A 12,324-nucleotide genomic window follows, 5' to 3' on the forward strand; every position below is an offset into this window, starting at 1 on the left:
CTGGGCTCCTGGGTTTGGCATACAGAGAAAATGTTAGACAAAGAGGTCCTTTATCCACGCAGACTCTGACAACGAACTGGCGCCCCCCGGGCCTGTCTGGTCCACATTCCCATGTTCACTGGCTCACACACGGAAGTCTGACTCATAGTTTCTGTGAAACATCAGCCTTGGTGATGGCGGGTGGCAATCCCGCAGGACCTCAGACAAGGGCTGGGCTGCAGCCGCCCCTCAGATGGCACAGGAAGCACCCTGCACTGCACCCCCGCCTGGCCTCTCCAGGCATTTGAATTTACGACTTCTGGGATGTGGTTTAAGGTTTTAAAAAGTAACAACAACAACAAAAGCAATCCTAGTCATGGCAGAAGAACCCTACTTAAAGTCAGAAAGAATTAAAACATTTATTGGGCATAAATATATTACATATACACTACAGGTACAGTTAGGTATTACATATAGCATAGTATTTGCAAAATCTATACATTAAAATTGATATGGCAGTTTTAATACAATGTATATGAAATAGTCTAAAATTTACAATACAGGAAAACATACGATTATTTTTTTCTCTCCTAAAGTTGAAAAGCTTGGAATGTATGTCCAACAGTGAGGTAAAACATTTTGTCTTTCAATTTAAAGAATTGTGCAAGGATAACATTCAAACACATTCAATTAGGGCACTTTTCAATTTCGACAGGAATACTGAATCACTGTAGCCAACAAAACGCGGTTAGAAAATGCCAACGTTTCAAGTTGATAGGAACAAGGCAGATAATATGCAAAAAATCTTCTTAAAAAAGTTTTCTTTTTAAACAATGTCTTTGAGGACAAAGGACATTTTGCTTCACACGACTGGAATTTCTTGTGCCAGGGAGGAGTCTGACATACAGAGCATCAGAAAGCCACTCACTCGTTCCTACATATTGCAAAAGGGCAAAGAGAGAAGGTTAACATAACACTTTATTTTATTGTTCATGTGTAATGGCAATATATATAGAGTTATATATCAATATCACGTACACATATTGTGATAGAAAACAGTGCCAGATAGAGTAACAACTTTTTGACTGAAGGGATTACAATGAACACCAAATAATGGAGAGCAATAAAATAAAGTGCCGTCAGCTAGTGTTTCACACACTTCAGCTTCTTGGTGGTTACACAGATAGATAGTACGAAAATCTCAAAAGGATCAAATGTTCATAGCAATTTTGGCCTAAAATATTATTTCATTTAAAAAATTTCAACCAATTCAGAGGATTTCTTTATAGCAGCAGTTCTGAAGTGTTTCCAAAAAGGGACGCTTTTTGTTCTCCTGCAAACAGGGTTCTTCGACTCAGTTGAATCTTCATTGCTTAAAAAATGCCTTCTCCCCAAAACACCTGCATGAAATTGTTTCAGAAGATGCAGGTGCACCGTCAGAGTGGGTCATAACACACATTTTAGAGGGATGAGTTTTGGAAGGCCTGAACTTTGGCAAAAATATATTTACCTTGATGCCATCAGTTTGCAAGGCTAATTAAACTAATAATTATAGTCAATAACAAAATACAGAACTTTTCTAGTACTTACTACATCAATGTAGGCACACAGAATAATTCATTGATCTTAGCACTTTCTTTCAAGAGATGATTACGGTTTTTTTGGGGTACATGTAAACGTTTCAATCACTGATAATGGATTTTTTTTTTTGGCATTTAATGCACTAGATGCTCATTAAAAACAAGAAAATGTCAGAAAATGATAATACTACAGATGTTGCCGAGGAACAAGACTGACCTAAAATTACAAAAGTATAAAACACAAAATAACATGCTACAGTAAGGAAAAATTAGTACATAAGTACATTTTAAAAATTTTACAATAAATAAAGATTGCACTGTAATTGGCATTTAAAGTACTGTATGCAGAATATAGTATAAATAAACCAAAAACAAAATAATGTTGGTTTCCCCATGACTTTGGTATGGGAATATTTTAAGCTAGTACAGGATACTGCATTTTAAGACAACATAGACCAAGCACAAAATAGCTATGATCAAGAAAAACCAAGTAGCAAAAATATACAAAAACAGAAGCAGGGGGATACACTGTGTCTGTTGCACCCTTTTGGAATATATTTGCACCTCCAACTCTTAAATGTCCCTGAGGTACGCGAACATTATGGACTTCATATAAATAATCCAATGACTTTGGGTTAAAACTGATTATCTCATGACTCAAAATAGACATGCAAGAGTAACACTTTGCACTCCAATAGCACCTGTTGATCAAGGATCTCAAAGCACTTACAAACATTAGAATCCCCATTTTGTTTTTTTTTTTTATTTTTAATGCATGGGAAAACTGAGGCACAGAGAGGTAAAGTGACGTGTTCAGGTCACGCAGCAAGTTAGTGACAGATCCAGGGAGAGAATCTAGGCTCCTTGACCCCCAAACACCCTGTGCTTACTTACCACCGAAGACCATTCCCTCTCCACACGTGGCCAGGTCAACCCCAGAAATAGGAACTACAAATTTAGATGACTCTTTTGGGTTTTATCAGTTTTCATCTGCTGTTAGATTCATATTATGTGCACTGAATTAAGGTGTTGAAATTCAATCACTTCATTGATACCTCAAAGAACAGCCTAAAGGCAAATCTTTCAAGAAGAATGAGCTGACATGTAAGAAGACTGCTCACAATTAGTGTAAATCATGGACAATGGGCAGAGGCACTAAACTGTCACCAGTTCTCGTCATATAATTCTGGTCAAACATAACAGAATATATAATAACTCTAGTGATTAGATTAGAAGTAGTTATATACAAAGACAAACAAGTTAAAGCAGCTTTTAAAATAGCTGAACAAGGAAACTAACTATTGCACAATGCCCTCGTAAAGTTACTGCTATGAATTGACGTGGTAAAATCTACAATGCTCCACAATTTATAGGTGCATTTTGGTTACTTGATTTCTTAGACAGGCAGCTCATAGTGTTAAAATCATAAGAAATACAGATAATTAAAACATCTCAGATTAAAGTACACATTTTCATTTCGATGAGCTAATAAAGTTTAACTGAGTGACAAAACAATTGTTTAGGGCAGCCTTATCTGAGTGAACACATCTCTGGATGTGGCGGTGGTTGTGTGGTAAGACTCCGACAACACTGAAATCCTAGCCCTGTAACTACATGCACTGTGACTCATGTTCACAGAAACAGATGATCAAGACGTGAGAAGTGACTGGTGAATATAAATTACTAAACTGTAACATGGAAAAAAAAAAAATCAAAGGCTTGCAAAAGACATCAGTGAAAAAATAGAATAAAGGCAAATCTGAAAATTTAAGAGAGAACGTAAGCTAGCTTTTGGTATCTGGTTTGCTTTTTTTTTTTAAAAAAAATCCAGTTTAACCTCTTCCTAGTTTTGCATTTCAAAAAGGTGCACCAAAACACTGATATTTTTTCCCTAGCTAAATCTGTAAAACAAGTATATAAATCAAAGAACAAAAGGGCTTAAAAAAGGGAGTATCTGAATAAATGTGTGTATTAAAGTGTGTAGCATTAAATTCATACCTCTAGTTTTGTTGGGTTTGTTTACTTCATTAAGAAGTACTGTAATATAAAGGCGAATAAAATGGACAAAGTTGCAAAGCCAACCACAATGAGGGCTGCAAACTGTTCATCAGTAGGCATCATGCTCTTCATTTTGGGATCATCTAAGCTCCCCATGTCCCCGGTAAGCATGACCTCGCTTCGCTGTAGCGCGAAAGCCGCAGAGGGGCTGAAAGCCCCGCTTAGCTCCTGAGAGGTGTCCGCACAGCGCCGGCACGCACACACGCGGAACCTGTAGTCTGTGTTGGTCTGGAGGCCTGAGATCTGGAATGTGGCTTCTTCTCCCTTGTACACCTGCAAGAAAACGGACAGTCCTGGTCAATTAATTTATGACAGTGTGGTCTCTGAAGTCATATTTATATAACAGCAGGGGCCTTGTGGACCAGGCTTGGTTTAAATGAACTCATAACAACAAAAGTTATATGGAAAGGTAGCTCTCCCAGTCTCTATTTCATCCATAAAAAAGGTACTTCACCTACTCCGAATAAAGCACAACAAATTCAGTGATTCTGACACTGACAAGACATAAGGCACTGGCTAGAATCGCAGCTGACACACGTAATCAAGATGCATCTAGCTAAATTTTAGTAATTTAGGCTATAAATCAGAAGATGATTTGATTCTTACAAAGGGCTCTGTGATCTTGGTGCACAGAACAAGTTAACATTTTTTAATAGAGACAAAAATATAGAAATAAAATGAAAAGTTCCAGTTGAATGATTTTGACAACTGGCTACAGCAGGTAACACTACTCCATCAAGATATCCACCTCCACCCCTAAGAGGTAAACGCTATTCTGATTTCTCGTTCTGTTAATTCGTTTTGGCTGCTCTAGAAGTTCACATAAATGCAATCAAACACTATGCGTTCTCTTGTCCCTACAAGATTTACCCATGTTACGGATTCAGTAGTTATTCCTTTTACTGCAGAAGTATCCCATCATATATGCCTATACTTTGATCTATTTTAAGAAACATTTGCAGTTTCTAGTTTGGAGTTTTTATATAGTGAGATTACTATGAACATTTTTGCACAAATCTTTGAGGATGTAAGTTTTTATTTTTTCTTGTGTGAATACCAAGGGGTGGAAGTGCAGGGTCATAAGTCTATATTTAACTTTGAGAAACAGCCTTCCCAAGCAGTCCTTTGCAGTCCTGCCAGCCAAGCATGAGTTCCAGTTGCTCTACCCCTCACCAACATTTGTTATTGTCATTTTTATATTTTAGCCATTCTAGTGGGTAAGAATGGTACCTTATTTGCATTTCCCTGATGCCTAATGGTGTTTCCCACCTTTCATGTGCTCATTGGCTATTCATATGCCTTCTTTTGTGAAGAGTATGTTCAACTGTTTTGCCTATTTTTGTTTGCTTTTATAATTTATAAGTGCTCTTTATATAATCTGGATGTAAGATTTTCTTTTGGTCAGATTGTGTTGTGAATATTCTCTCCTAGCTTTGTGGCTTACCTAATCGTTTTTGAGAAATGTTTAATGCAGTCCAGTTTATCACAAATTAACAATTAATCTAATGTCTATCTGTCTTTAGTGTTTCTTGTCTGTATGACTAAGCTATTCTTTTCCGTTAGGGATCTAGGATGTTTTCTTCTCCTTTGTTAACTCTAATATAATCACCATGAGGCTTACAAGGACTTGAACACTACATTTATCACCCTTTGAGTTGAAGATAATAGGAATCTTTAAGGGAGGGTGGAGGAGGTAGGTCTTACATGGTTCTTCTATCAAAGTGATACTAATCCTCAAAAAACTTAGAGGAAATAATCAGCTTAAAATTATATAAAAATCCATGGCTTATATTAGAGTCCATAAATAGAGATAGGAAGAAACTAGCTGGAACTCAACCAAATCAGTTAAGAGAGCTGGTTGATGAATAATTAAACAAGTGAAATTAACTGAACACTTTCTAGCTGAGTGGCACTGAGTTAAAACCTGTAAAGTGCTTAAAACATGCCTGGTACATAAGCAACTGCACGGTAAAATTAGCTAGTATTGTCACTAGTACTATTCAGAACTTAAAACAGCTCTAAATATATTCTTAGAACACAGCGATTAAAAGTGACAGGGGCATTTTCAACCTAGTGACAGGCCACCTTAGTAAAGCTGTGAATTTTGCCCACTAATACAAATTTTCTAGAAAATAGTATTTCCAACAATCTCAACTTTGTCTGAAACACTCGCCAACTAAAGAGAATGAGTGGGAATCCACAATGCTCAGTGTGTCCAAACACTACTGTGTAAACTTCTGCAAGAAGTGGGCTACTTTGCCCGTGAGCACAAGTGCACTGGCCACTCACTCACCAGTGCTGCGCCAACAGAAAGACGGCAAAAGGATCACACTTCACAAAAGGGATCGGACTCCCGATGTTCACCTGATGTCCGGCCTTTTTCAGAGTTTTCGTCCCCCATTTTCAAACTCTACAACTAGACCTTGAGTCTTACTGTACTTTTATTTAGTGACTAAGCCCTAGAAAACCAATAGTGTTTCTGATACTTTTCCAGATTCACTCTCGCTTTTGCTATTCCCTTTGTAACATTTAAAGCACATTTCTCCTCGTGAGTTACTCTGTTTAAAGATTGTGGCACGTATCTTAGCAAGTGGGGTTACAGGCAGAACTCAGCTGGAGCAACCAAGAACAAAAGCGCTGTAAAGAAAACCCCCAGCGGTACTGGGAGACCACTCCTTTCTCACAGCTCACTGTTCCAATGATGAGTCAGTTAAATGGGTATTTTAAGATGAGCTTGTTGTCATGGTGACTGACCCAACCCACACACAGCCAGCTAATCAGGAACTCGGACTACGTACGGCGACGGTATTGTCTCTGAATTATTTCCCAACATGTGGTGGTCTCAGGAAAACAATGGTGTAAGTTTTTTTCTTTAGAGAGAATTTTTCATTATGACTGTTCTTTACTTTCGTAATTTTGATTTACTTTACTAAATTTAAAAGCTCAAGTTGATATTCTCTGCGACATGTCTTTCCTTTGAAACTGCTGGGACTGTTCATGAAGAGAATGATTTGCAATCTACGGGACCAGCGTACTAGCTTACCAGTCCCTTTGTCATCTGGGCTTTGGTTTCCTATCGGCAATGGCCCAGGGACACAATCCATTCTATGGTGGTGATAAGTTAATGCTGGGATGTTTATGGAGCTGCAGAAAAGCTGCCATCTAAGCCTTGCTTGCAAGGCTTCTTGATAGACCTCTTTCATCAATTCTTTTGGAGACCACACCTCTTGAAATGTTCAGATTTGTCCAGTGGTCAAATACTGCATCTGCTGGAGCTCTTTTCTTCTGTGCAACACTGGGAAACTTTCTGGTCTGACTTGGCCACCAGGAGGCACTAGGCATAGTCCTCTCCGGCATGGTAACAGGAACTGGCATCAGGATCCCAGGTCTAAGTCCTTGCTGGGCCACTTCTCTAGGTTTGTGACCTTCGGCAAGTAATAGCGTTGAGCCTTCGTTTTCTCGTCTTTAAGGTGGGGATAGTACCAGTACCTAACTTAACCCCAAGGCGGGTTGAGGATTAAAAGCACTGTATGTGAAAAATGCTTTGTAAAAGGAATATGATGGAGATAAGCCAACTTTATCACATTTAATCCTCCTGATTACTCTAGCAGGTGAGTATTACTTCCATTTTAGAGATGAGAAAACTGAGGATCAGCAAGGCTGTTAATTCCCTAATGTCTCATGGCAAACAAGGGGAGAGGTGGACCCCAGATGAGGTCGTACTTCCAATTGCAACACCTATGTGCATGCTCACCACCGGAAGTGCCCCAGCTCTGCTGCTTCCATCCAGGTAGGCAGTGCTGCTACCACCCGTCCTCCATTTAGTCCTCATCTCATTACTACAGTGTGACACTGGGTCCATTTCTCTCGGCCTCTGACTTTGTCTTCCCAGGGACTCCACAACTTCCCTGGGTCCCACTGCTCCAGAAGGAGAGCACTGCCTTTCCTATATGAGGTATGGAAAGTAGTTCCCCAACCCGCTTTGTGACAAGCAAAGACCTGGGCAGAATTTCTGTGGTGTGGCCTCTTAATTTATGGCAAACAATAACCTCATGCCCCACAGATGTCTGAGAGACTTTTGGAAAGTAGGTATAAACGAACATTATGTACATTTATATCTAGGATTAAATGATTCCTGTGGTTTCCAGAATTTGCATGGCCAGATTATTCTAAGAAAGTTGGCTTAGAAGTAATTTCCCAGAAACCCAATTCATAGAATCCTGAACAGAGACTTTATATATAAATTCTGATGGTAGTCCTCAACTTTAACTCCTTAAAGATCTCTGAAAATGTATTCTGAAAGCAAAGGAATGCTACTTTTCTCATACCATTAGGCAAAAAGCTTAATAAAGAAAAAATGAATATCTAATTGAAGGAAACTTCTTTAATGACAAGTTCAATCAGAAATTAAACTTTAAGTCATGAATTTTTTTTAGCCATTCCTATTTTAATTCGAATAGCTCCCCCTTTCCACAGGCATTGTCAACACAATGTTACTATCTTTAGAAATATATATGATATATATATATCGTCTATATACATATGGCATGTATTGCATTTGGGGCTGTGTTCTATTATTTCCATAGCAACCAGCATAATGGCTAGAACAAAGTAGATGCTCAGTGAATGTTCTCTACTTAGAACCCTTAAGCACTTTAGAGTAGATATTCTTATACCACAGTTTGAAAAAAGAAAATTACCAGAAACAAGTACATATGAACATTAAGTATTAGAACCCACACATAAATCAGTTTAGCACAGGTCCCACCATCACTGTATAGAATGGAATCACTAACAATGATTAAGTTGTTTTCAATGTATTGAGAGAAAATATGGGGTTTCTAATACGTTTAAGAAATAGTCAACAATGCTTATTAAGCCTTTTGGATGAATTCTTACCTAAGGAAAAATTAAAACAATCTCAATACCCCATTTCCTGAGGTTTGAGATAACTGATTTGTTTCTAGGTAAATAATCACGGCCAGGCCTGCAGCCCAGCTGAGGTGACCTTTCCTGGGACTGTGCCTCTCACCACAGCAGGAAGCAGGCTGGTGCCTGGTGTCCCTTTGTTTCCATTTTGACAGGGGCACCATTATGGGCTCTTCCTCATGCCTCAACCCAATTTAAAAGGCAGAGCTCTATTTAAGGCTATCCTTCTTGAAGTAACCAATCATAGTATCATGATAAACACAAGCAATATTATTTTTACAAAGACTATTTCTGTTCTTGATTTGGTATACAATATATTTTAAAGTAATTTTGACATGTGTATTCCAAATGAGAGGATTGAAATACACAGATAACTGAAATGAGGAATCCGTGACTCTTAATTCAAAGTAACATGCTGTGTAGCTCAAATCCTTGAAACAGGGAGCCTTTTGGAGAGCCTGCTGGAGGCCTGGATCTGGACCAATGCCTGTGTTTCTTTACTAATGCTGTCCTTCTCCCAGGAACTGGAGAGGGAGACATACCTTCACAGCATTGTCATCTACACAGGCTGGGCTCATGGCTGAACAGAACTGCTGCTCCCTGGAGAGAATCAGCACCTCCACTTTTACAACAACATGGCTGACACTCAGAGAGGTGAGTTAATTCCTCCAAAAACATGACTAGGGGAGGCAGATGTAACACCCCTTACCCCCAGCCCAAATGGGAATCCACTAACCTGCTGCCTCCTCTGTGGAGGGTGCAATGCTGGGCAGGCATCGTTGTCCCCGAGCCAAAGTGGAAAGACAGGCAAGGCACTGTTCCTGAGCTGCTGCTTGGGGGCCTGTGAGCTCAGAGCACTGATTATGCTGTTCTGCTCTACGCCAGGCATCCCTCAGTACAGAGCACCTAAGTTTCTCAATAAGCCAGGAGTCCTATTACAAAACCCCATGAAACTGAATATAAACTTATTTCATATGTAATTTTAAATGGACATATACATAAACATTTTTCTGGTGTAAGGGGTCATAGCCTTCATCATATTAAAGGGACTTATAAACCTAAGAAATTTAAGTTAAATACATTGATCTATTCTTGCTGTAGATTTGACCCTTTATGACTGTCTTATTGCATGGGTTTTTTAAAATTTTTACATAGCCTGTTTAATTTCTGGGTTAGGAAACTAAATCAAAAGCCTTTAAAATATATGTAAGCTTCAAGTCTTTAAAATAGTTCTGTCAAGGTAAAGAGAAGATCCTTCTTCACAGCACCTTCTGTGATACCACAAAGAATCAATACACATCCCTAAATAATATTCTAAAAAATGATACAAAACACATTGATACAGAGATGCCCACCAGCTGAAATGCAGAGCTCTATAAATTTTCAGATGCTTCAAAGGTTGTCTTAATGCAACAAATCTGAGCAACAACAATTAATAATTTGTCACAAATTCTGACTCCCAATAGGTGGTAATTTCTTGCAATCTGTTACCTTTTTCTCATCTTCAGTGTTTAGATACTTTATGTAAAAGATTATTGCTGTCTGAACAGGAAATGAATATGAATCACTTCATTTTACATTCTTATGTATTTATTAAACTGTTTATGTTCTGGCTTGAGAAAAAAAAAATCAGTCACCTGCCCGTACATACAATTTTCATTCTTTTCAAGAATGCTTTATAATTAATACTATTTGAAAAGAAGTTTTAAGCTTCTGGAAAAAAGCTTTGGGAGATTTTTTTAAATGGCAGAAAAGCCAAATATATGCATGCATTCTAATGCAGAGTAAAATTTTAGGTGAGCACTTAATACTTCAAGTTAATAGACTTTCATAATTAGAACCAGCTGCTTACCCCACATCATGATAGCTGAACAAAAGAAAGCTAATTAGAGTTAAAGTTAATGTTTCCAGCAAAATATGAGAAAAAGCCCTGGTCCTTGCCATGGGAGCAGAAGGACACTGTCCTATATTATGGGTGACTTTTTTCACCTAAGTTATAATGAAGTTAATTCTTTTCAGCACTGCAAGTCTAAATAACCCTGTTCCTTTAAAACTGCCTCTTTTGTGCACGTAAGAAACATTTACTGAGTACCTAGCTGTGTGCCAGTCTTGGGAAACTAAAAATGAGTAACAAGCCCACGTTAGTGAATCCTGTCTAGTTAGGGCCCCAAATGACACATACACAGCGCTTCCTCCAAGCCTGTAGCTCTGCTGGAGCGTACGCTCAGCACTGACTGAATTCAGAGGCAAAGCGAAAGTAAACGAGAGGCACAGCCTGCTGTCTCGGGGCCATAATTATTTTAACCGTTACTCTCTGCACACATAATATAAATAGGTTTCATCCCCTATCTTGTGTCCAGAACAAGTGAATGAAGTACTCAAAACATCATGTTTAAAGTTAATGCTTATTGAATAGGGAGAAGCAAAAAACTCAGTACAAACTGTCCCTGATTCAACTGTGGCTTTTCATGTACCACTACCTGCCTTAATCACTTCTTGGAAAATGCAGGAAACACATGGTTAGGAGAAGAATGCTAATCCCCATCTACTGAGCCGGCCCTGGTGTACTATGTTTTCACCTATTTTCAACACGAAACTCTTGTTTATAGCTGTTAACAGTAAGAAACATATTTGGGGGCATCTATGTGATTGTTTATTAGTAGTTGTATGGCTATAGGTCTAAATATGTGATATTAAACAAATAGCAAGATTCAAAACAGCCAATCTGCCAATAAAATCTAAATTATGAATGGATTAACGTATACTCTAGCAAAGCCTGAGGTATACATACTGGGCAAACAATGCTTTTTCCGTGTGAAACAGCAATCACTGTTCTTGGAGAAGCAGAACGTTCTTCCATGTACAGGTAGGAAAGCATGGTAGGTGGAATAAAAGGTTTTTAAAATGATGAGCAGGCAAGGAATGTACTGTTGGGAAGTGAATATTGTTAAATGTCAAATGATGTGTTGTGAAATTTGGTAGCATTTCATCCTTTAAGCATTTTTACATTGCTGTGGGACAGGACAGTGCTAGTAGCATTAAAGATGACTGAACCTCTGCTCTCTACGTGAGCTGAGACTCTGAAACCAATCATATCTGTGCACTAAGATGAAACGGTTACACACATAAAATCACTTACTGTGAAATGAAATATACTGTATAAAATGAGACTGTAAAATGAAAGGGAACAATAGTGTTTTTGCTCTTACTGAAGAGGAATGATGGAAACTTTGGTAATAATCACCCACTGATATTAATCAACACTGGTGGCTGTCATATTTAAAGTTTGTGCAAAATGTGCTTACAGCAATTCATTCTTTGTTAATATGAAGTGTCAGATAAAAGCGCTGTGAAAGTTACCAAAATTTTCTTTGATTCTTTATATAAATTAAAAATTGGGGGGGGGGAGGTAATTAGGTGTATTTATTTTAATGGAGGTCCTAGTAATTGAATCCAGGACCTCATGTATCCTAAGCATGCACTCTATCACTTGAGCTATATATACCCTCCCCCAATTTAAACATTTTTATTTAAATAAATTCTTTATTACTTATATAAGGAACATCAACCAGCAAATTAGAAAAAACTCTGGATCAAATTATTTTCTACTTGTTTTGTGTGTCCAGAGTCTCAACAGTTGAATAAAGAGGTCTTTACAATTATACTAATGTTTCAGAAGGCAGGTGGCATTTGTCTTTGACTTCCTGAGTTGATATAAACATTTCCCCCACCCACCACAGTAAAAGTGTTGGTAAAGAATGGGTCTCTGCTTTCCTAG

At 38.2% G+C, this 12,324-nt stretch overlaps 1 protein-coding gene across 4 annotated transcripts in view; it reads right to left on the reverse strand.

The window, feature by feature from the left end:
- Nucleotides 1-379: 379 nt before the first annotated feature.
- The window catches only part of FNDC3B (fibronectin type III domain containing 3B), a 312,085-nt gene continuing 300,140 nt past the window's right edge, over nt 380-12,324 (reverse strand). For all 4 annotated transcript variants that reach the window (XM_074367878.1, XM_074367872.1, XM_074367879.1 and 1 more), the window contains one exon: nt 380-3,890. In XM_074367878.1, the coding sequence (XP_074223979.1) occupies nt 3,579-3,890 (312 nt within the window). In that variant the 3' untranslated portion in view covers nt 380-3,578. The remainder of the gene's footprint in view (nt 3,891-12,324) is intronic.

Source organism: Camelus bactrianus, chromosome 1, assembly GCF_048773025.1.
Source record: "Camelus bactrianus isolate YW-2024 breed Bactrian camel chromosome 1, ASM4877302v1, whole genome shotgun sequence".
Lineage (NCBI taxonomy): Eukaryota > Metazoa > Chordata > Mammalia > Artiodactyla > Camelidae > Camelus > Camelus bactrianus.